Source organism: Seriola aureovittata, chromosome 17, assembly GCF_021018895.1.
Source record: "Seriola aureovittata isolate HTS-2021-v1 ecotype China chromosome 17, ASM2101889v1, whole genome shotgun sequence".
In the NCBI taxonomy this organism is placed as follows: Eukaryota; Metazoa; Chordata; class Actinopteri; order Carangiformes; family Carangidae; genus Seriola; species Seriola aureovittata.
The window spans coordinates 22529837-22553102 of record NC_079380.1 but is presented as its reverse complement, the minus strand read 5'-3'; the positions used below and the strand labels follow the sequence as shown (position 1 = coordinate 22553102).

At 44.9% G+C, this 23266-nt stretch overlaps 3 protein-coding genes across 3 annotated transcripts; 1 reads left to right on the top strand and 2 right to left on the bottom strand.

Annotated features, from left to right (window-relative positions):
• Positions 1-474: 474 nt before the first annotated feature.
• On the top strand, positions 475-3748 carry kdelr3 (KDEL endoplasmic reticulum protein retention receptor 3). The gene is made up of 5 exons (XM_056401362.1): positions 475-920; positions 1339-1439; positions 1670-1828; positions 1956-2208; positions 2749-3748. Exons 1-5 carry the CDS (start codon positions 830-832, stop codon positions 2790-2792), a joined length of 648 nt encoding a protein of 215 aa, XP_056257337.1. The 5' UTR covers positions 475-829; the 3' UTR covers positions 2793-3748.
• LOC130185104 (GTPase IMAP family member 4-like) lies at positions 3089-6640 on the bottom strand. The gene is made up of 2 exons (XM_056401359.1): positions 5289-6640; positions 3089-4997 (listed from the first exon to the last, which is right to left on the bottom strand). Exons 1-2 carry the CDS (start codon positions 5449-5451, stop codon positions 3946-3948), a joined length of 1215 nt encoding a protein of 404 aa, XP_056257334.1. The 5' UTR covers positions 5452-6640; the 3' UTR covers positions 3089-3945.
• Positions 6641-6833: 193 nt separating this feature from the next.
• Positions 6834-22790, bottom strand: LOC130185096 (ankyrin repeat and fibronectin type-III domain-containing protein 1-like). The gene is made up of 19 exons (XM_056401345.1): positions 22610-22790; positions 20190-20551; positions 19615-19921; positions 19305-19505; positions 17895-18008; positions 17410-17507; positions 16964-17054; positions 16174-16281; positions 15501-15600; positions 14674-14803; positions 14330-14449; positions 13993-14099; positions 13550-13664; positions 13082-13248; positions 12547-12724; positions 12167-12329; positions 11274-11440; positions 10738-10942; positions 6834-10229 (listed from the first exon to the last, which is right to left on the bottom strand). The coding sequence occupies exons 2-19, from the start codon at positions 20349-20351 to the stop codon at positions 9442-9444; spliced, it is 3321 nt and encodes a 1106-aa protein (XP_056257320.1). The 5' UTR covers positions 20352-20551; positions 22610-22790; the 3' UTR covers positions 6834-9441.
• Between the last annotated feature and the right edge of the window lie 476 nt (positions 22791-23266).

Below are 23266 nucleotides of genomic sequence, written 5' to 3'. Positions count from 1 at the left end.
TTTAATTAAGCATGTATTCATGTAATGTTATCTAAGCCTGGAGACAGGTAAATTTTAATGTATGATTCATTTAAACCATGACCAATTTAGAGAGCGTAGTTTTCAAATGTATTATTTCCCTACAGTCTATCGCCATCTGCTGTTTAATGAAAGCAATAATCTTGAGGATGAGCCACCGGACACATATCTGGCCATTAGTCCAAGCAGCATCAAGTTAGCCACAGAAAGTCAATCAACACTGGATATAAAGGGATTTCGCCTTCAAAATAAAATGGTGACGTCTTTTAACGAATCGCCTGGCACCGCTTATCGACTTTAAATGTGTTGAACTTAACACAGGTAACTTTTATAGACAGAAAGGAAATATCTTATGGGTAAACGCCAAACGGAAGTGAGGGTGTTGACCGGTGCGAGTTTTATTTTGAAAGAAAATGAGAAGCGGAAGACCGTGCGTTCGCTTGATCCGGGTCCGCTTGACGCTGGTTCCTGCTGTCTGAGCTGTCAGCCACGTCACCTCCTCTGAATCAACTTTCCTCTAAGAAACGCTGCACACAACGCTGAGTCCGCGAGCGGAATAAATACACAGTTTACCTGTTTGTCCCCACGCGCGCTTTGATAACGAGCCAACGAGCGGCCTGACAGAGTTGCAGCCTGTTTGTTTTTCTTTCTCTTTTCTTTTTTTTTTGTTAATCTCGTCTCATTTTTTTTGTTGACGCGCGCGGAGTTTGTGTCCGAGGCTCAACAACTCTGCCCTGTCTGCTGTGGACGTGTAAAAGGCCCGTGAAGCTGCTGCGTTCAGGTTTTGTTGTTAACGCGGAACATCAACAACATGAATGTCTTTCGTCTCGCGGGTGACGTGTCACATCTGGCGGCTATCATCATCCTCCTCTTGAAGATATGGAGGAGCAGATCCTGTGCTGGTAGGCTGACTCTCTTGACACCCCACGCACGGCCTCTCTGTGGCAGCGCGCAGCAGTTAACAACACAGTGGTATTGATCAAGCTAAATCTGAAGTTTACCGGAACTGTATTTTGCATAATGCTGAGTAGTTGTTCAGGAGTGAAAACTACGTGGCAGTGTTAATGGAGCAATCTGCTGCATGCTCCACCTATGATGCAGCAGCCTGCATCTTTCAGGCAAATTACATCTGCACTTACAGCTCATTCCTATCATGTCAGTGAGCTGCTCAGGAACTCAAAGTGACCAGTCCTCTGCCTTAGGCAGTGATTAATCTCATTTATAATGCATCTCCTTGCACTCTCCCTCCTTCACTATGAACATATTTATTTATATTTGTTTATCTACTTCTCATTTTAATTGTCTGTTTTAATTGTTTAGGCATCTCTGGGAAGTCTCAGGTGCTGTTTGCACTCGTCTTCACCACCCGGTACCTTGACCTGTTCACAGCCTTCATTTCTGCCTACAACACAGTCATGAAGGTAAGTGTGTGTGTGTGTACGTGCAGTTAAACGTGCACAAAAAACCTCACCCTTAACCTAACCCTCAGTGCTGACTGTAGCTACGAGACTGTTACAGAAGCCCTGCCCACTGAACAGTGGTAGGGTTTAGGTTTTGAAGACCAAGACACACACACACACACACACACACACACACACACACACACACACGATGTTCAAGACCAATAATCAATACTTGTCCCTGGTCTCAGGTGGTGTTCCTGGCTATGTCCTACGCCACTGTATACCTGATCTACATGCGCTTCAGGAACTCGTACGACTCGGAGAACGACACCTTCCGCGTGGAGTTCCTGCTGGTGCCGGTCATCGGACTGTCCTTCCTGGAGAACTACGTCTTCACCCCAATGGAGGTAAATACACAAAATGATTTCTTATTCATTTAAGTTTTAATGATGTTATACTTACATCTAGATTGCCTAATTAAAACTCCTCTTCTCACATTTATTCTCAACATCTCCATTTGAAACTTCCACCCAGGTCCTTTGGACCTTCTCCATCTTCCTGGAGGCGGTGGCCATAATGCCGCAACTCTTCATGATCACTAAGACCGGCGAGGCCGAGTCCATCACCACCCACTACCTGTTCTTCCTGGGCCTCTACCGAGCCCTCTACATAGCCAACTGGGTGTGGCGTTACCACACGGAGGGCTTCTTTGACCAGATCGCGGTGGTGTCCGGCGTCGTGCAGACCATTTTCTACTGCGACTTCTTCTACCTTTACGTCACAAGGGGTGAGTGTAGACTGTTGTGAAGGGGGATGATTCAGCATAACAACAATGAAGCCTTTAGATCAGCGGGAGAAGACTAGAAGCCTACACCTGAACTTTCGTTGACATAATTAATTTGTTTTTGTAGTAATTATATGTATAGTCCTTATCTATAGAGCTACGACCAACAGGAAGTTTGACGAATTGCTCAACACTTTAATCTGTGAGAGATCAAAATCTGAACAGTTTGAGCCACGTGGTCAACAAAGTGCAGAAGTCCAACATTAGGAGGTTAAATGTGGTAGATGTTGCAAATGTTTGATCATTTTCCTTCATAATAAAAAACTCCAATGTAACTGATTTATTTACTGAACATTTACAGGCGCACAGCTGTGAGCTGTTTCCATCCATTGTATTCTGTAAAGACTTTATTGTCTGTTATGAGATGTTTAGTGGTGACTGGGAATAGTGTTTGAGGAAATGTAAATGTCGTGGTTTTCGAGGTCAAACTCTCCTCTCACACCCGGTTTTCGTTGTCCCTCTCTGTCCCCCGCCTGTCTGCAGTGCTTCGAGGAAAAGCGAAGATGAGTTTGCCGATGCCCATTTAAAAAGAGACCATCTGTGCCTGCTACAGCTCAGCATCTGAACACAGACCTTTCCCTTCAACTGTACATGTGTTTCGCGATGGGACTAATGGTCTGACATCTTCCTGTAGACCGAAATGAGTGCACCTCTAGAAATTGATTTTCTGTCTGACTGGTAGCTTGTGTGTATGTGTGTGTGTGTGTGTGTGTGTGTGAGTGTGAGAGAGTCTGTGTGCGAGTGTGTATTCGCACATGCTCTGTTGTGCTCAGAAGTTTGTGATGTTATGTTTGGAGTTTTTGTTTTGTTTTTTTTTCTTCATAAAATGCAAATGTTACACTTGATGTGCACATGGAATTTAAATTCAGGCAAGTTAGTAACACTATGGAAACTGTATTTGTGCTTACTGTCCCCCCTGTTGAATCCACAGAGATGTACCTGAGGTTGCAGCGTTTGTCAGCACCAGTGCATCCTGTGTTACAGCTGTAAGAGTCCCCAGACTTTCAAATCAAAGTTTCCTACATTTTATCCAAACTCAATCTTGCCCAGTGATTTGCAGTAAACACAAATACTGTAGTATTTGTAAATTTCTCATCTATAATCTTTCACAGTGGCTTCCTATTCTGTAATGTTAGACCCTCCCTGAATAGTTTACTGTGCTATGTGCTAACTTTATTTTTTCCTCTTTGCCAAATATGTTAACTTTTACTATTTCCTCTTCATTATTGTCTTTTTGTATTTCAGTGTTTCTTTCATGGGAGAAAAAGGGCTAATCAATTTGTTTCCGGGGTCGTCTCCCTGACTGAACTGTTCTGTTGTCACGCAGAAAAAAGAAGTACGAAAATGTCAGTGGAGGGTCTTGAATTTGTGTAAAAGCTTTGATATACAAAAGGATTGACACTTGCAAACGTGTTACTGGCAGAAAGTTGAATTGCACACTGTTTTTATGACATTACTTTTATTATAACGTGATTTCTCTCTATTCAGAGGTGTGTGTTTTTTTACAGTCCACACACACACACACACACACACACACAAATATATGCATGCATTCTTATTTAACATTATGGTCTGAAAGTGCTGGTGCATAAGGTCAATGTTAAACCAAGACACAGTGGAAAAAGTGAAGTTTCACACAGTCACTTCTCTGTCCTTGTATCCTGAAGTGCACGTTTCCCATCAGTGCAGGAAGGTTTTTCGGTGTTTGTATAACACCTTACCTCCCTCTCTCACAGCCCCTCCCACCGCTTTGGCAGCAGAAGTGATGGAGAGCGGCGTTGCTGCCAGAGCCGCCGCCTTCTCCACCACCTTCACCTTCTTCACAGCTTTCCCTTTCCCTTTGTCCTTCTCCATGATCCCTGCTCCCTCTGCAGCGCCTTTCCCCAGCGCAGTCAGCAGCTCGCACCAGAAGAGCCGCTCCGCCCTCTTCCTGGCCTCCTCCTCCTCCCTCTTCCTCTGCTCCTCTTCCCTCCTCCTCCGCCTTTCCAACTCTGGTCCCTGCTCCTCTCTGTCTTCGGCCTCCTTCTGAGGGGACTCCACCCTTGGTCCTGTTTCTCCCAGAATCCTCTGTTGTGCCTCCCTGATGGCCCTCTCAGCCTCCTTAAACATCTCGTTGCTATAGCAACCGCCTCCGTTGTCTGCCACAATCTTGTCTACCTTCTTCAGTAGCTGTGCCACCTGTTGTGTGCTCTCCGTGGTCTTGACCTGTTCGCTGTTATCAAAGACGTGATACCCGCCGTGGCAGCTGCTGACAAACTCCAGCAGCTCCTGGCTCTCCTCCAGGAAGTCCTTGATGCGTTTGCCCTGCAGCTGGTCCCCCCAGGTGAACAGCACCACGATGAACCTGGAGGCTCCAGGCCCAAATGTAGCTCTGATCCACTCCAAGCCGTCTCTCTCCTCCGGTGTGAACCTTCCGGGCCGCAGGGTCACCACGAAGGCGTGGGGTCCCGGAGAGGACAGGACGACGCACCGCCCCACTTCTGCCATGACTTCCTGCGGGGGAAGCCCTGTGTGGAAGAACCCCGGAGTGTCGATCACAGAGATGCTTCGCTCATTTACTGTCCCGGTCTGCCTCTTGCACTGGGCGGTGACAGAACAGGGGGAGGTGTCGACCCAGAACGCAGACCTGCCCAGGATGGTGTTGCCCGAGGAGCTTCTGCCTGTTCCCGTCCTCCCCAACAGAACAATCCTCAGAGGTTCTGCCTCTGCTGCAGGAGGTGATGCTTCACAGGCTGTGGCGGAAATACAGTCATACACAAGTAAAAGCATTTTAACATCTTTCTTTTTTTTTTTTAATAACTATTTCCCTTCCTGGCTGCAGTCATTATCTGGCCTATTTAAAGCAGACACTACATCATGTTCTAGGCACCGTTTATACCAGTTTATATTTTATGGACTAGGTTTCATAAAGCATGTATGATCATTTAAATAGCTGCTGTTGTTTTTGTGTGTAGTGGGCCACAGTACACTGGTGCAGTGCTGCTCAGATCATGAACTTAGTGTGATAACATAAGTCCACATACCTTCATGTGACGCAGCATTTTCAGATGATGACATCCTAACGGAGACTATGATAAAAAAAAAAAAAAGCCTTTGACCTGCCGGTGATTCGATGGCCGAGAATACAGAACAGTTTCCGTACGTTGTCGCTGCGACTCGGATTTCCTTTTTGTTTTTAATTGTCATTTAATTTCCACCAGAGCGAAGGAAGCATCGGTGCAGACACAGTCCGCGGAGGAGCAGAGAGATGCGACGAAAACCCCCCTGAAATAATAACAGTGAAGAAGAGTTGTCACGTAGTGGAGACCGGTCTCCTCCCCAGGAAACAGCCTTTAATAATACAATGACCACCAATGCAGATGTTGCTATTGTTGCTTGTAATAATCTCACTATGATGAAATGAGTTGCACATGAATCTGATCACAAAATCCTCAAAAATGGATCAGGTGCTGCAGTTTATCTCTGTGGCCACTGGATGGCAGTAAAAACCAGTAATTATTAACTCACTCAGATAAACAGAGTCTCATATTAAAGGGACAGTTCAGGTTTTATTGACGTGGGGTTGTGTGAGGTAGTCACGAACAGTCGGTTCATTACTTATAATCGATTCTGATCAGCTCTCTCCCGATCTGACAAGGAGCAGCAGCAAATTAGCAGAGGGACGTGTTGCTGTGGGCGACCAGAGAAAAGTCTTTTAGATGCTTTTAAAAACGACCACTGAAACAATCCAATATCCGTTTAAATGTAGGCTTCATGTAGGATATTAGTTTGTCTTCCTGCGAAAAACAGCACTTTCCTTTGGCATTACATTTAATATTTTTGGAAACCAATGCATTTTCAAACGCTGACACGAAGCTTTAGAGATAAATAAATCGAAACAAGGGATGAATTAGCAGCCGGGCTGTAGCCGTGGTAGCTACACAGTGAGAAAGTCATCAGTGCTAACAGAGAGAGGCGTTCACTGCCCTCTAGTGGCTGCACTCAGGAACTGCAACAAAACTAGCATCAATGCGCAGATGATATTATATGAAGACTTCCGGTAAATCCTTTCAAAATACAGTGACCAAACTGCCATTATCAAACAAAAATTATCATTAGATTTAATTGTTAATAGTGTTGTTTACCACCCTCCAATTTCCTTATGATTACAGTGAGAGGAACTGCAACAAACTTAATTAGTGAAATTAGCCCAAGAGATCAATATATGAAAACGTATAAACAAGAAAGGAACTACCCAATTAAAGATGAGGGTCAAATGACCGAACTAGAACTGACCTGGAATTATATTTTGAAAGTATTTTCCCAGAAGTATTATTACGCTATCATGTATGCACTGATGCAAATTTTAAGAATTTCACATAATGCAGTTCCACACTGGTGACCACTGGGATGCTTCTCCAGTTCAGCTTGGTGAAAGTGGGCTAACTGTTATGAAAACAGTTATTCATCTGAGCTAAATCCATTATGTAATTTGGTCAGAATTTACTTTGAAAGACAAACTGCTTAGCAATGAGTAATTTTAGTTTATTTCTATATGAATCGGGGAGCAACTTGTTTTCTATCTCCATTTTATTTCATTTTTCAATTATTTTTTCTTACTTTGCAGCTATTTCAGTTTATTCATTGCTAACATAAACTTGTGCACCACTTATTACGCTTATTACTGTACGTTTTAGCAACCAATTTAATTGATGGTTGCAGTTCCCCATTTCGACCAATAGAGGGTAACGAACATTCATGATTTTAAAATACGGTGAATTAACTTTGAAATTCTCGTTCAGTCAAGACAGACAATGCTATACCAAACTAGTCTTTCAAAATAAAACAAAAAATGTCTCAAGTTCACAATTGAATTACATAGTAGATACACAATTAATCAGATTTAACCTTTGTGAACCAGTGGAGGCACACTCATTAGTGGCACCAGCAAAAATAATTAACTACAATTCTGGAAAAAAAGGGTGACTGAGTTCTGCTTTGATGTCCTAATCAGTAACTATTTGATGTGAGGCAGAGCTGGCACTAAGTTAATTAGAACTTTAATGTATTCCTTTATCATAGGAAAGCGTTCAGAGTACATCTACTCTGTTCTGGCGGCTAATTGCTAACACAGCAGGGGAAACACGCAACAGATTGATTGACTATAGATTGTCTTGTTAAACCTAATATTCTCCAACATACATGTCCCCATGTTGTTGCATCATTAGGATGAGACGTGATTAATTTGACAATTCACTTACCTCCAGTGAGTCAGTGAAAAGGTATTTTCTTTTAAGTCCGGTCGATTAGACTCTGCCCCATCCTTTACCCGACCTCTCAACACGTACAACAGAGGGAAGTCAATGAAGCGCAGTCTGTACACACCCACTCAGTGAAAAGTCTAATTAGGTAAAATAAGTGAGAACACCTGTGTGAGTGTGCAGACTGTAACCTTTCAGTTTTAAAGACCATGCACATCCACACAGTCATTGATTTGTTTTTCTCACCCAAGGGGAAGAAGAAATATAAGAAATGAAACATGGAATACTAAAGCACCGTGCGACAGCTTCACAGGAGGTATTTAAAGCAGTTTTTAACAACATCATTTTGGGCAATTACAACCCACTTAACAGTTTAATACATATTGCCCTTCAGGAAATGTAGTTGTCCACATGTTCATGGTGTTTAAAGTGACTGTGTTTCTTTTATTCCTACAAAAGATAAAAACCTTGCTAATAATGTGAACTTCGTCCGATGGAAACAGCCATATTGACTTTTGTTGAGAGGCACTGAACTGCAAAGAAAAGCTCTATTCAATTGTATTGTATTCTTGCATTTTCGGTACATCCCTTCGTTTTTGTGGCTCTGCTAAGAAAACCACCTCATTCTGCCACTCCACACACGTCTAATATTTGTCCATAGTCTTTTATCCAGTCGGTTCAGTCTGCATTGTTCCTGTGGTGATTCCTTTTATTAAGGTTTCCCTCTCCCAAACTGAAACACATAGAAAAGGCACTGTGAGAGCACAAACGTCCGCCAAGGCCAGAGTCAAACAACACACATCAGACTTAAGAGGGAAAAAAAAAATCCAAATTCATAGTAAATGATCCAGATCTGCACAAAGATTTAATTGGTTCTTCCCTGGCCCATCCCCCACCCATCCCCCGCCCATCCCCCGTCCATCCCCCGTCCATCCCTCTACCAAGTTCGGAGCAAATAATTTCATCCCGATGACAAACAAACAACCCAACAAACAGAAACAGACACGGGTGAAAACATAACCGACTTGGCGGAGGTAATAACTTTCTGCATGCATGAATTTGAATGGATTTCATGCTCCTTAAGGAATTGAGACAAACCAAACACTTTTTTTACTTAAAGGGTAAATGGAGGCAAATAAATGAAATGTTTGAGGATTTAAAAACCTGAATTTGAATAAACCTTTGTAGTGAGGGATCATCTGTGAAAACAACTGAAGAAACCACAGAAATCCTCCTTCGTGTCCTTCTCACGACTGTTAAACTGGCATTTTATCTTTAGGCTTTTTTTTTGTCTGAATCGTGTTTCTTGTGAATCTCGGCTCGAGTCGACCACAGAAAAGCAAATAGTCGAAACTGGCAAACTGGTCCGACTAACAGCAGTTACTGTATGATCAACAGGATTAGAAAATCTCACTCCCGCTTTGTTATTAAATACCAAAAGTTTACAGAGGTAAACCACAGAATAACAGCTTCTTATCGACTGCAGAGAAAACTGAACTGTATGCATTTAATATAAATTAATGTTTACCAGCTCCAACAAGCGGCAGTGTTGCTTTATACTGTAGTGAGTGATGGATTTTCAAGCCATAAGAACTGGTACTATATAACTTAGCTGATGCACACGAGAAGCTCTACTGGACTGAATATTAGAGAAGATCAGCTACAGGTCCAGACATGTGCAAACCACATAAATAAGTCTAACAAAGACATCTTTCTTTTAAGTTTCCACCTTTAGATCAGCTGCAATCATATGTTAGATGAAGTTGTATCAAGATGTCACGTGAAGTGGACACTGATGGAAAGTCAGGGACTAAGGATCAAGTCATTTCCAAACCAAAAAAATCTAACTCGGCTTTTTCTCTGTGAATCGATGGCGTCCAGCTGCTGAGGTTTTACATTGACAGAAGTTCGACGTAGGCTGCTGCTTGAGTCGATATCAGGACGAGCTGCCGGAGGGTCTGTCCCACTCCACCTGGTTTCTCGCTGGGAGGCACGGCCCCTTGCTGGGAACCTGCTGAGTCTCTGTATCCTCTGGAGGAAAATCCCAGCTCAAAACAGGCACGTCTCCACCGCTGGCGCCCGACGCGGCGTGAGAGGCCGACACCACCACCACGACGTCTTGTCCTCGTGACACCACGTTCTCGCCGTGTGCCCCCCTCACGCCGTCGCTGCTGTTGTTACAGTTCACGTCGGGTTGTGAGAGACATCCAGCTCCATCGATCAAGACTGAACTCCCCAAGTTAAAGAAGCTGTTGTTGTCACCGATCCCCAGTCCAAAGCTCTCCAGCATATCCATTACTGAGGGTGTGGGGGGGCCACTGGGGATCTCCTCCTCGATAAGACTCAGCGTGGGCAAGATGTCCACCAACTCTGCCATCTCCATCGGTCGGATCACCTCAGTGATGCTGGAGGGAAAGTCCTCCTCCCGGCTGTAGGACTCCTGTGTGTCCAGCATTGTATACGCTACTTCCAGCTGTGCGACGGCGGCCGGCTCGAGTCCAGATTCAATTAAAGCGCTCGCGCATCCTAATTCAGACGGGCCGATGCTCGTCAAGTCCACCGCCGATTGGGCGGTGATGTCCACGGGGTACCCTCCCTTGGCGACGCCCTCCGTCAACCCCAGAGCGGCCTCTTCGGGGGCGACCTCGATTCCTGCCGGGGCGGAGACCTCAGCGGTGACGACATTAGGTGGAGTCACGCTGTCTAAATTCTCTGACAGAGAAGCTAGAAAAACAAAGAGAAGTTGAGAGAGAGAGAGAGAGAGAGAGAGAGAGGGTAAAATCTTAATCCTTGATTTATAGCATCGTTCAGGCTAAAGCAAGTTGATTCACAGTTGTTTGTCACAACAGTAATTATTCTGACAGCACGAGGAGAAACAGTTTCTCATGTCAAACCCAATGTTCTCCAGACTTGACTTAAATCTTCCCTCGAGCAGCTTCAATATTGGACACAGTTTCTCTTGTTTGGCCCAATATCTATTCAACAGCTGCTTCCGATGCTTTAGGGAAGCTATACCATATGGTACTTAATGTAAATACCATATGATGCAAATTTAAAGCACCTCCTTTTATTACAGCAGTTTATATTCCCTGTGGTTCAGCTTGACGCATAAAATATCCGTAAAAAACACGGATGTTAGCAAAGTTTTAAATGAAGTTCTGTGGGGTCGCCGTCTTTAAAATGATCCTAGAGTATAATTAAAGACCCCCCCCCCCCAACATCATCACTGTACCTGCAATGGCTCTCTGTGCTTGCATTCGACTGGGCCACGTCATTCTGCCGGTCAAACTCTCCTCCTCTTCCTCGCCGTCGGGACGGGGCGGTGGGTCTCCACCCATCACCAGACCCAGAGGCACCGCCCCCACCCACTGCTTGGAGCGAACGCACTGCAGACAGTCCATAATCCAGCGGGCGTCCCTCCACACCACATCCAGACGCTGATGTGACGAGAGAGCACAGGAGCGCAGAGGCAGTGAAACGGTTAAACTGGTTAAAGCTACAACAAATGTCCTGCTGGTGAAAGGTCTTTAAGGGAAATATTAAAAATCTAAAATATTACTGGTGGCACGCTTTAATCAAATACACTGGTGTGTGACTCCAAGTAAAAGCCTTTATCTCTTATTCATCTCCCTCATTAACGCTGCATTAATCACAGAGGAAGAGCTGCAGACAAAAGCTTTGAGATAACCGAGATGGGGCTTTTGCAACAGCAGCTGCGGCTTTGCATCAGTGCGTTTGTGCAGTTTGTTCTGCCTTTCGTGACCTTACATGGGAAAGTTCACTGATGTGGTTCAGCCTCTCCCGGGCCTCCTGCACCTCCTTGGTGTCCAGCGCCTCCCGCAGAGCCTGCTGGGCCAGATGAGTGTCCAGCTCCAGCCTCACCCACGCCTGGCAGTACTGGGACAGGAAGTCCCGCTCATACGTCCAGAAGTGAACTGGAGGAGGGGGGAGGGGGGAGGGGGGGGCGGAGTTAAGAGGAGAGACAAATCACTACATCAAAGCTGAGAGAAAAAGCGCCAGATCTCATTAGCGCACTTTATCATACCTTTACCTGAGGGAGTTTTCAAGAGGGGTCAAAAGGGAAGACGGATTTTAACTAGAGTCACAACAAATCCTGAAGTAAGTTGGAGACTCAGGATCAAAGGACTGATTAGATTTAAAGAATAAAAAAATAGACAGTAACAGTGACTCATCCTCAGAAGACCAAAAGATCAGATGCACGTCTCACTTTCCAACCAAACTGTGGTTAAAATGCATTTTATTGGTTATTTTTGGGGTTTGTTTTTCTGAAACTATCTTATTAAACTATTTGCTTTGGTTCTTTTGAAGATGAGACACGTTTATTTACGATTCATATCTGCTATATAGAACGACTTCTGTCGCTCTCTTCTCCTGTGACGCTGCTGTTCCTTTATTTTGTTTTGTTTGTTTTTTGCTTCAAAGGGCCTGAGGACGCCATGCTGCTCTTCGTTAGAGAAGGTCGCCCCGCCAGGTGTTTTTTCTTAACCTCAAAGTCCACAGTAATCCCAGTTTGATGGATTTATCACAGCAGGAATCACAACTTTTTTTTTTTTGCAGCCAGTGGCAGTCGCCTAGATCTCTGCTTGAAAAACACTGCAGCTGACAAATCCGGTATCTGTGGACTGCAGCTCTCCACGTACCTAGCTCAAAGATCTGCAGAGGCATGGTGAGGCCGGGCTCCTTGGTCCCCACCAGGGGCCAGTAGCTGGAGCTGAAGTCCTCGCTGGGGGGCAGCAGCAGCAGCACGGACAGCTTGTCTCCAAACTGCAGCAGCTCGCGAGTGTACACACCGTACTGGTAAGCCTGTCAGGGACACCGTATATAACATAACATGTATTTATGTGCGTGATGAAAACCTGTTGAAGTCTATGTGTTGAGCTGAATCCCCCAGAAGGCAAAATGATAAATACTGATGAACCGAACCCGTTCACATTCGTCTTCTGCTTCTTGAACGATTCATAACATCAGTATTTGGAAAAGGAGAATTTTGCAGGTGGCTGTATGGAGATGTTTTTTTTACCCTGTAGAGGGGGATGTTGAGCTTCGTCAGGAGGTGTGTGACGGCCGCTCTCAGAGACCTGACAAACTCCACCAGCCCGCTGCTCTCCATCAGACTCTCGTCCTCGCCGCTCAGCAGGTTCTGGACGCTGCCGTTGGTTGTGGTGTAAACGTGACTCTGGAGCCATGTCCACTCCTCCCTGTCACACAACAATGCAGATGAAATAAAAACATGGCCATAAAAGGTGTAATAAGTGTGACTCAAGGTAAAAATAAATGAAACATATCTGCATTTTTGCACATTGTGGCCCATTAATTACTAATTGCACACGACTTATGTTTGTTGAGACCATTTTCCAAAGCTTATTTATCTTGTGTAATCTTGTCACATGTTAATGCAGATGCAGGGAGGGGCCACTGCCTTCTTAGTCGACTTAAAGCACGTGGGTTTAAGCAACAAGTGTGGAACAGTACGGTTTTAGAAAATGCTCATCAACCGAGACCTGCTATTTATCTTTCTTTTGCCTCCAAACAGCAGAGAGTTAAAACTGCGTTACCTGGACACGTGGGCGTTGTGTCGGACCCGGGTGTGGCAGAGCAGATTGGGCAGCCTCTGGGGAACCAGGACCCTGATCTGCTCCACGGAGCTGCACAGCTTCAGGATGCCCACGTACAGGCCCGGCTGAGCCCACTGAATGCTGTGCCTGTGGAAGGACAGCTTCTCCTGGTGAACAGAGAGAAACAGGTACGGTGTTGAAGATTTCATTACTTCCTGTGTGTCATTTTGTGGTGCATTTTCGGTTTAGCTAATTCGGTTTGGGTTAAATAAATTCCAGAGCGTTTCCACGGTGATTTGAGTTGCACAGGGGGGAAAAACATGGCTCGATAGTCAAGACAGGAAAGTCAATACACTCAATCAAAATGCACTCAGTGGTCAATACATCCTGCTGCACGTAGCTGCTGCTCAGCATGTCCATGATGTTAGATGTGTCTCTGTTTTTACACAAACACAAACCCAGGTTCACCTTGAGCTGCTCATACAGCATGTCCATGGCAGTGGGCTCGGGCAGGCGAGGAGTCCTGCTGCGGTTCTTCTCCAGGCGGGCCAGGGGCAGCCAGTGGAGCGGGGGGTCGGGAGGACTTGGAGTGGAGCAGACAAATCAAGGTCAAAATGAAACGCGACCACGTGGAACCGCCTTTGAGTTTTTAATAAGTCATTTTAGTTCAGCGGCAACAACCAACAGACGGGGGGCTGCATGATTCTGACTCAGGTGATTGATTAACACGATGTGGTCGATGTTGAAAATGTTTCTTTCATTATGAGTGAGCGGGGCCTGAGTGTGAGCAGCTGAATGGTGAGTCGGAAACCGTCCTTTTTATAAAGAAGAAAGCAGAGTGCGCTCGTTGTGGAGGAAATAAAACCGTCACACAGGGATTTAATGGGACGTAACAAAAAGCTCTTTCTCACCTGGGAGGGTTTGGGAACTCCTTCAGAGTCACCAGTAGCACGTTGCCCTGCCGGTCTTTCAGAGGTTCGTAGTACACCTGGCCCAGGTCGACCGTTCCCAGGGAAGACTGACAGCAGAGAAAAGGTGGAGAGGTGAAACAGAAATAAACATGAGGGGAATTAGGGATTAATGCGGTGAAACTCAGGTTGTGGGGGAACAGGTATGTAGCCGGAGATAGTGAATTGAGGCAGCGGTAAGAAGAGTAGGAGGAAGAAGAGATGTAAAGAGGTAATTAAAAAGGCAATTAACCCATTTTGATGCTTCTCACCATGCGGAGTAAGCTGCTTAACTTCCTACCTGCAGCTGGGAAACGGCTCTTAAAATGTTGTGCCTGTTCTGAAGGAGGGAGGAGGGAGATGAATGTGCGGAGGAGAGGGCCTGCTGGAGCCAGGGCACTTGTTGCCAGGCGCATGACAACTGCAAGAAAACAAAACAAAAAAAATTACCTTTTAATAATTTAAACTGCATCTCAGACGGAAAATGAGACACAGTCCTCGTTCTGTATAAACACATCTGGAGAAAACAATGGAAGACAATTCACCGACTATTGACTGTCAATGGGGTTTACAAGCTACACGCAGCATTTACTGTGCGTCAGCGTGGGTTAACTTCACGTGCACATGTCTCTGCTGACAGCTCACCTTGGCGAACCAGGGGAAGTCGTGGGTGATGGAGGTGGAGCAGCACTGGATCTCCACCAGGGGGATTTGATCTTCGGCTGTCAACAGGACGTTGTCCTTGTGGTAGAACACAGTTGCCAAGTACACGCCCCTGACCAGAGCAACGTGAGAGAGACCAAAGAAAGATGCTGATAAAACCAATAATATATATATACACACATACACACACACACATGCCCAGTGGATTTTCAAAGAGATCACTAGGAGTTCAGAAAGATCAGAGAATTTTCAAAACAGCCTTTAATCCTTCAAGTACTTTTCACAGAGCGACATGATCGTCCAACATGTTTTTAAATACATCAAATCAAGCTGTTATCACTGTCAGCGCGTAATAACTCTTAACTGCTCTGCAAGTTGATGCAAATGATGTTTTTGCGCTTTTATTCATGAAGCATTTTCCTTCTAAACCGGCACAGTCTGAATAATCCATGCAGTGTTCAACTGCTTTTTTAAATTTTTTATTATTTCTATTTTATTTTAAGTTAAACCCTTTCCTATTTAAGAGCCGACTGCGGCCCGCTGACTGTCTGTGGCAGTCAGACGCCTCGATCAGTCACTTGCAACTCGCCACAGCTCAGTGATTTCAACCCTCATCCTTCTCAAAGGAAGCTCTTCCCTAATCTGAAAGCTTCGAGGTGACTGCTGTTTCCTTTTCAATAACCCTAACAGAGGAGAGTTCGGACTTGTGTTTTAGAAGTCCACCATACTGTAATCGCATCACATTTAATCCGTTGGTCCCCGTGCCCTCGAGGGAGGAGTGGGACAGGTGAGACAGATGGAGTGCTTACCTTTGTAGGAGGCGAACAAACTTGGTGGCGGACTGGAACAGTTGTTTGATGCCTCGAGACACAGAGAGACGCTTGCTGGGACTCTGGGGCTTCGAGCTCTCTGCGGAGCGAAGAGGAGACGAGGATCAGATGGAGAGAGAGAGAGAGAGAGAGAGAGAAACACTTTATCTGCCAGAGCACATTCACTGTGCACTCACAAGATATTTGATTGGGAGACGGCAAGTGAAACGGTTTTTCTCTGTAGTGAATAGAGCTGACACAGACAGTATGTGGCTGCTATAAAATGTTGTAAAGTGGGGATGAAAAGCAGAAACATGAGCATATTAGGTTCTTATGAAACATCACAACAAATACGCCGCAACGTCCCTGATGCTCAGGATGATTTCTGACATTTCACCATGTCACACCCCCGGTGCACCCACAGTATGTGGCAAATAAAAACTATTTGGAGAGTGTCTTACATCCATATTTTCATGCCTTTCCTTCAGATGCTGAGTGTTGGCATGAGGCAAGATGCAAGGAGAGGAGTGACAGATTTTAATAGAAAGACTTTGATTTTATTGCATTTAATGATGGATATGTAAATATTAGGAGATTCATTCATTACTGTGGCGATAACTAACAGGAACTGCATATGTGTGACTGATGCAGTGGTTAAAGACCCTGGTGTTACCTATGCAGTATCCTCTGTAATGTGGTTCTCTGGCATCTTCCAGCAGTTTCCTCACTATGACCTCATGGTTCCTGAGCTGAGACTTGACACCGACACACTCTCTCCAACCTGCACAAGGAAGCGAGAGAGAGAGAAACAAACCATCAATTCAATTTTCATGCAATTAAGGGAAAATCATTCAAGACATCAAGAGCTCATCTGCAGGCAAGTCCTGAGCGCTGCTTGTTCCTATCTTGGTTGAATAGGAGGCGAGAGCGATTGCATGGGAGACCATCTGTGTGCTGTGACTCTGAGAGGTTCAGTGCTGATTCATCCTGAGCTGCTGAGACTTTGCCGCCTCCTGAGTTGGATATGAATTTCAAGTAAAATTTTGTTACCTAACTGATACCGCATCGTAAATATCACCATGGTGGTTGTGTTCTGACTAATGTTTGCATTCGTTTGCATATTTTTTGTCTCCATTTGAAAAGATTAAACGGAGAGTAACAAAAAAAAGGAATGAAGGGAGGAAGAGCAGGCGGCGTGCAGGAAAGACTCTGAGCCGAATTCAAACTCAAAGCAGCGCGAGCACAAGGCCCATTGACTCACAGTGACATCTTTAATTCTTCACGTTTTAATAATTCATTAATCCACCAGCCGTGAGTGGATTCCACTTCTTCCACATGGAGCTTGATGTCAGCCAAAGTCATTTCGTTACACGGGGGAGAAAGAGGGGGTAAAAGAATGGAGTCCTTTTTTTCGCAGCAGCAAATCCACATTCATCAAAGTTTTTGCAGTTCAGTATACTCACTGGAGGGGGCGGCGCTGACTGGAGCAGAGCACTGAGGCGGGCCCCATCCTTTCACATTGTAGGCACTCACTCTCACAAAGTAATGCACCCCCTGCATTTGGAGAAGCGCACCAGACAGCCAAAATTATCATCATGCATTAAACCTCGGGAATTGTCCGTCCCGGGACAAAGAAATCCACATGGCGCTCTCATTATTAATTCATCTGGTTAAGTAAGGCGGTTGAGCAGGATAAGTGTTCTCTTATGTGAAGTGGTTCAGCAGCAGTAGATGATGATTGGGGAGCGATAAGAGCTATTGTGTGTGTGCATAATAACACGTCCCTGAACTATTCAAATATGAGTTTTTGTATGTATATACTTATGCGTGTGTTTGCAGTTAGTATCTGATGTTTGCTTGCCTGTGTGTGTGTGTGTGTGTGTTCGTGTGTGTGTGCTTTATGACTTACCGCTGTGAGTCCCTTGATACTGTAAGAGGGATTCTTGGTCTCTGTAACTTGGGCTGAGGCGAGGATGCGTTTGAAGCTGGCTGAGGAGCTCCATTCCACTACGAACACAAAACAATCCCACTGACAGATTATTCTCTGGCTTTACTCAAACCCCCACAGGGCCACAACTAAGGATCTGACTGTTTACAGTGTTTGGGAACTTGCTGTACCTGGGCTTAATCTACCCCTTGGCTGCCAGGTATGACATTTATGCAGCTGTTAAACCGAGTAGCAGAAATGGAGATGGCGAACTGGAGACGTAAATATAGAGCTTTTACACCTGCCAGCTTCAGTGATGTGTGAGACTTTGATTATGTTGGACCAATACAGTAAATATTCCATTAATTCCTTTCCGTACACATCATGCCTCTGTCCATTTCTTGTCATACCTCTCAGTAACACATTCATCCACCCATCTGTGGAAAATCTTCTTATTTGCAGCCTACCTCTGTAGCGGGTGATGAGCCCCATGTTGTCACCCTCTGGCTCTTTGATCGCCACAAACAAAGAGGACGTGCTGGTCACCACTATGGACACGTGACTGGGAGGGCCGGGGAGCTCTGGGTGACACATTTTTTTTAAAAAGATCAGTTCATTCTGAGGGAAATACAACTATAACAACCACAGAGAAATGTAATGTATACAGTCCCATCAAAACTCCCAGACATTTGACACCTGACAAGTTTATGTGTGCAGTTAAATTAATGAATATTGTGCAGCCAAAACAGCCATTGTGCTCAGCCAGTATGAAGCTATATTTCCCTGCGTTGCCCCAAGACACTGCACTCTGACCTGCCAAGATGTGAATGTGAATAGAGCAGTAAACTACTGCAACATTATTACTGCAACAGCAGCGGTAACATTAGCCCGGTTAAAATGAAATTCAGCGTTGTGATCAAATATAATTGTGTTCTTCTCATTGATTCTCGCCAAAGGGGTTTTTTTTTTTTTTTACTATTATTTATTTTTATAGTTTGCTCATCCGAAGCTGTGACCCCGAGTGAATGGATGGAGTCAAAGGGGCCTCAGATAAAAAAAACACACTTTAAATTTAAAGCCTTGGGCCGACACTCTTACCCAGAGAGATTTGTAATGAGAGAGCGCTTAATTTCACTGCCTCCGGAAAGGAGAGCCGGGCCCTTATTGACCTCACAGTGACGCCGCGATCATAAAAGAGCCAGGAAAAGAAAACTGCGAGTGCTTGAGAGAGGAATAAAAATGAAAACTAAGCAGAACTGTTTATACAGAGCAATTAAAGTCGGTACATATAACTTAACAAAAACAGGAGAGGTTGAACCAGCGGAGAGCCGGGGGTGAGAAAGAGATTTGAGGAGGCTGTTGCAGGGAGGAAAGCAAGGCTTAATATAGCTGAGCAGAGGTTGCACCAAAGGCTTGTGGATTCCTACTCTCATATATATAAATATATATAAATATATATAGGCTATATATAGGCTATATACACCATCACCAAGGTTTTGAATTTGATACAACTGGCGGCTGGTGGAGGAAGAATAGGACATGAGAGAGTTTAGAAAAATGTTGATGACCAGGCGGTCTGTTGAATTTGTTGAACGAGCTGAAACGGGACGGAGGGAGGGATCCTTTCAAGAGGCCAGCCGGGAAATCAGTAAAAAAAAAACCTAAGAGAGAAGTTGGGCTGAATGTCTGATCACTGAGGGCTTTGTCAGCAGTGATGGAGAGCTTTGTAGAAGAGGGGTGGGGGGAAAAAACAACAACAACATAGTTCTACCTTTTATTGAGACAGAAAATGCAAGAACACCTGTTATTTCTAACGAGCGAGGACTGGAAAAACAAAACAACAAAATGCCACGAGCTTGACCCCAGAGACCACCGACCTGTCTTGTGGAAGTTCTCCCTCATCCGGCAATACAGCTGAAGCCTGAGGCTCCAGAGGCGGATGTGTCTCTGGACGTCGGACTGCACCTGAGGCCCCGCCCCCGTCTTCCTCACCAACTCCCTCTTCCTGTCGTCCACACGTTTGCCCGCCAGTGCCACCAGGGCGTCCAGCTTAAGTGCCCACTCTGCTGGTCGGCACACTGAGAGGAGGGGACAGAGTCTGAACAATGGTTTGAACTGAACTGTGACCTTTTACAATGGCATTTACAAAAAAAAAAAAAAAAAACAATCAGACAGAACGTTTCTTACAAACGGGGTTATGTCTGGCTCCCGCCTTTGTCAGCACGTGGAGCAGCGGGGAGTTGTGTGTGAGGGCGGCCACGTCCAGAGGGACCAGGCCCTGTTCGCTCACCCTGTTCACCCCCTTCTCCCTCTCTCTCTCCCAGTCCTTTTCTTTCCTCTCTCCTCTCTCCCACAAGCTTCCTCCTCCTCCTCCTCCTCCTCCACCTCCTCCTCCGCTTCCTCCTCCTCCTCCACAGCCGGTGTGGTCTCTGGACAGCAGGCTTTGTACAGCCAAAGTGTCCTCGTTTTCCACCGCCTCCCACAGAGTCTGGTACTAAATGGGGAAAAGGAGAGACAGGGTAGAGCCACGGGAGGGTGGGCAGGTGGGGGGGGGGGGCGTAAGAGGGTTCACACCAAAAAGACAGATTTATTTAATGAGACAGTTGCTGTGCAGAGGAAGAGACATTAAATCAGGACACGTCAAAAATAAATCAAATCTGCAGTCTCACCTGAGATAATTCACTCACACCGACACAGACTCACGTGTAATATCAAAGAAAGATCTGATCGTTTCAAACCACAATGAAACCCAAATATCTTACAGCATCTGCAGACTTGCTGAGGTGTCCGGGCGCGTCCGTTTCCCCGGCAACAGATGTCTCCCCGCCCCTCAGTCTGACGGACAGGTTTCTGTAAATGCGTTTGGGGGAGACGGGACCCAGAGAGCGCCGGCGCTGGGGAGGGTTCCTCATGGATACCGACATGACAGGAGAGGAGGAAGAGGAGGAAGAGGAGGAGGAGTATGAACAGAGGGAGCACAGGAAGACGGAGAAAAGCAGAGGAGGATGAAGAAATAGCTGCAAGTGTGATGGGTTTGGTTAGTTCATGGAAAGAAAGATGCGACAGGAAAGTGACATTTGAAACTTAGGCAGAGTATGAGGAAAGGTGAGAGTCATTAGAAAACCTGGAGGAGTGAGTAACAGGAAATGAGAGTGAGAAGTAAAACGAGAAGAGAGGGGGAAAAAAACAACAACAATCTATAGTCAGGTTCACACAAATTATTCTACAGTAAAAGCAATTTTATGCCAACTTGAAGGGTGAGTATAGGCTGAGCTGAGTGCTGCTGTTGTGTGGGCGGATAAATGGATAAAAGTTACAATGCCGGTGCACAGTAGATGAAAAATGGCTTGAAGCATTTATTTTTGTGCCTCTTACTATTCTCCCTCTTTGTGCTTTTCTCAGCGGCTCTATAATGTGACGCGGGTTTTATTCTCCCTGAATGGAGTCTCTCAGCGCGCAGAGCAGCTGACCCCGTCCGTCTAATTAACTCAAGAGAAGCAATCTCATGTGGGAGAGTCATGATTGTTTCCTATATAATAAATATGAATCTCTTCATTTCATCGGCATGAAGACACGACAGTAACGACGCTTCTTCTATCAGTTCCGTTGCATCTTCTCTTACAACTTTTTATTATTTCCCAACACTTGGGGCCCATGCAGTCTGACTTAGTCCTCTTCAGTCAGCAACTCTTCTCTTTCATTTGTCTCTTTCTCTTTTCACAGTCCTACAGTTTGGAGTGATTTTCACATGGCTTCGCTTTACGTCACGCCCCAAGCATTTGAATCTGAAGAGCATCTTTGTGAGAAAAGAAAAAGGGAAAAGGGGAGGAAGGGGTACTCAAACTCTCTCTCTCTCAAATCTCTGTCATCTTTTTCTCTTGTCACCACTTTCCCATCTAAAAGAAAAGCCTCAAATTTCAGTGTTTTTCTGTTTCTCTCTCTCTCTTTTTTTTTTTTTTTTGAATTTCATCTCTCTGTCGAGTCGAGTCCCGCTGTGTGGCTGAGTACTGCTCTGTCCTTGTGTGAAACTGAATACTCCCCTGGTTGGTGCTCAGTATGAGGGCTCTGGCCCCGGTGACACCACATGTCACAGTGACGCTGCACATCGCCGCCTCACCGTGTGACTCAGTGTGCGGGGACGCAGGGGCATAGGGGTAATACCAGCCACTGTTATTGGTGCAGTTTTCCACTTTGTTTATTTTTGTCTTACATCAGTTGTGGAAAGTGCTGATGAGACGGTCGAGAGAGGAGACGAGCTTCAGTGTTTTTCTTTTTAAGGCAACACAAAGACAAAGACAAAGACACCTGGGAGCAGGAGAAACAAGTGTTTGCAAAGTGCAGGCGAGAGAATGACAGTTATGTGAGCGGGGTAATGTAAGGCACTTAAAAAAAACCGTGCCTATGCTGACCCATTAAAAGACGTCACTATCGATTCATCGTGGTTTTGTTGCATGTCAGTCTCTCAGATTGTGGTGAGGTTTTTTTTTTAGTTTTATCTCTGTGGCCTTCACGCCGAGAGCAGCTATGCTGAATATTTGCAAATAGACTTTCTGTTTTGTCAGGTTCAGCTGTGCATGGAAACATCTGATGAGTAATATGTCTGATGCCTCAGGAAGTAATGCACTACAGTCATTTGTGCGAATAAGCCACATGGGTATCACCTTCAGGTTTTTACCATACATTGCTTTCTACTTTTTCCACAGTATATGTCCTACAGATTATTTAAAAGCACAGCATTGCAACAGGCTACATTTAAGGATAAAAAACAAGATAAAAGGCAGATTAGGAAGCTTAACACTTCCTACATTTGACAAACAACAGCAGAACTGTAGGCAATGAAAGTTTCATCTAGCATATCAATACAGACACTACAACCCAACTCACAGAAAAAGTTTCTGCAAGCTACAACACATCATTTTTCTTTTCTTTTGAACAAATGAAATTGTTGTATTCTTACAGTAATTCTAAGGAATATCACACATAAACTGGTTAGACAAGGGTTAAAAATGTGTCTGTCAGAAAAAAGCCAATGAAAAAATACCATAAAGTGTCGAAAAACAACTTTTAATAGCGTGACACATGATGGAGAAACGAGGTCTACACATGTCGTCCACTAGGTTAAAAGAAAAACACTTAGAAGGATCGTTCAGTGATACTGAGGTGAAAAGTTAAAACGTCTTACCGTCGGTCCACACTTTCACTTCAATCGGCCTTTTCTGCGTCGCTGCCCCGCGACATGTTTTATTTCTTCACAGACGTTCAGCTGCTCAGCTGATGAAATCCATCGCACCGACTCCAGGAGTTTTCACCTCTGACGGTGAAGCGCACCTGAAAGCTGCACCCGAGTGAGAGACCGTCGCGTCTCCTACACACGCACGCACGCACACGCACGCACGCACGCACACTCCTTGTTCCGCCCACCTCCTACTTTATCTCATTGAATTTCTCACAACAAAACTTTTTTTTTTGTTTGTTAAATAACTAAAAGCAGTGTTGTCTGATATAAACTGTAAGCTGACAGGTGACCTGATATATTATGTTTAATTTTTGGGTTTAAGATTAATCCGGGATTTTGTATCCGCAGTATGATTTTCAGATTTGATGAATCTGTCCTTTCAGAATATGTATCTCGCTTTAGTGTCTCGTTAGCAAGAGATTAATTAGTGTAAATGTTTTATTTACAGTGAATGCACGTTGTTGAGGAGTAAAGCAGCTTGATGTTACTAAAAAGACAACTCAGTCTCCACTGCAGCTTTGTACAGAAAGGTTTGCTGTAGTGGAAGGTATTTACTTGTATGTGATAATTATCTTAACCAAAAAAAAAAAAAGAAAGAAAGAA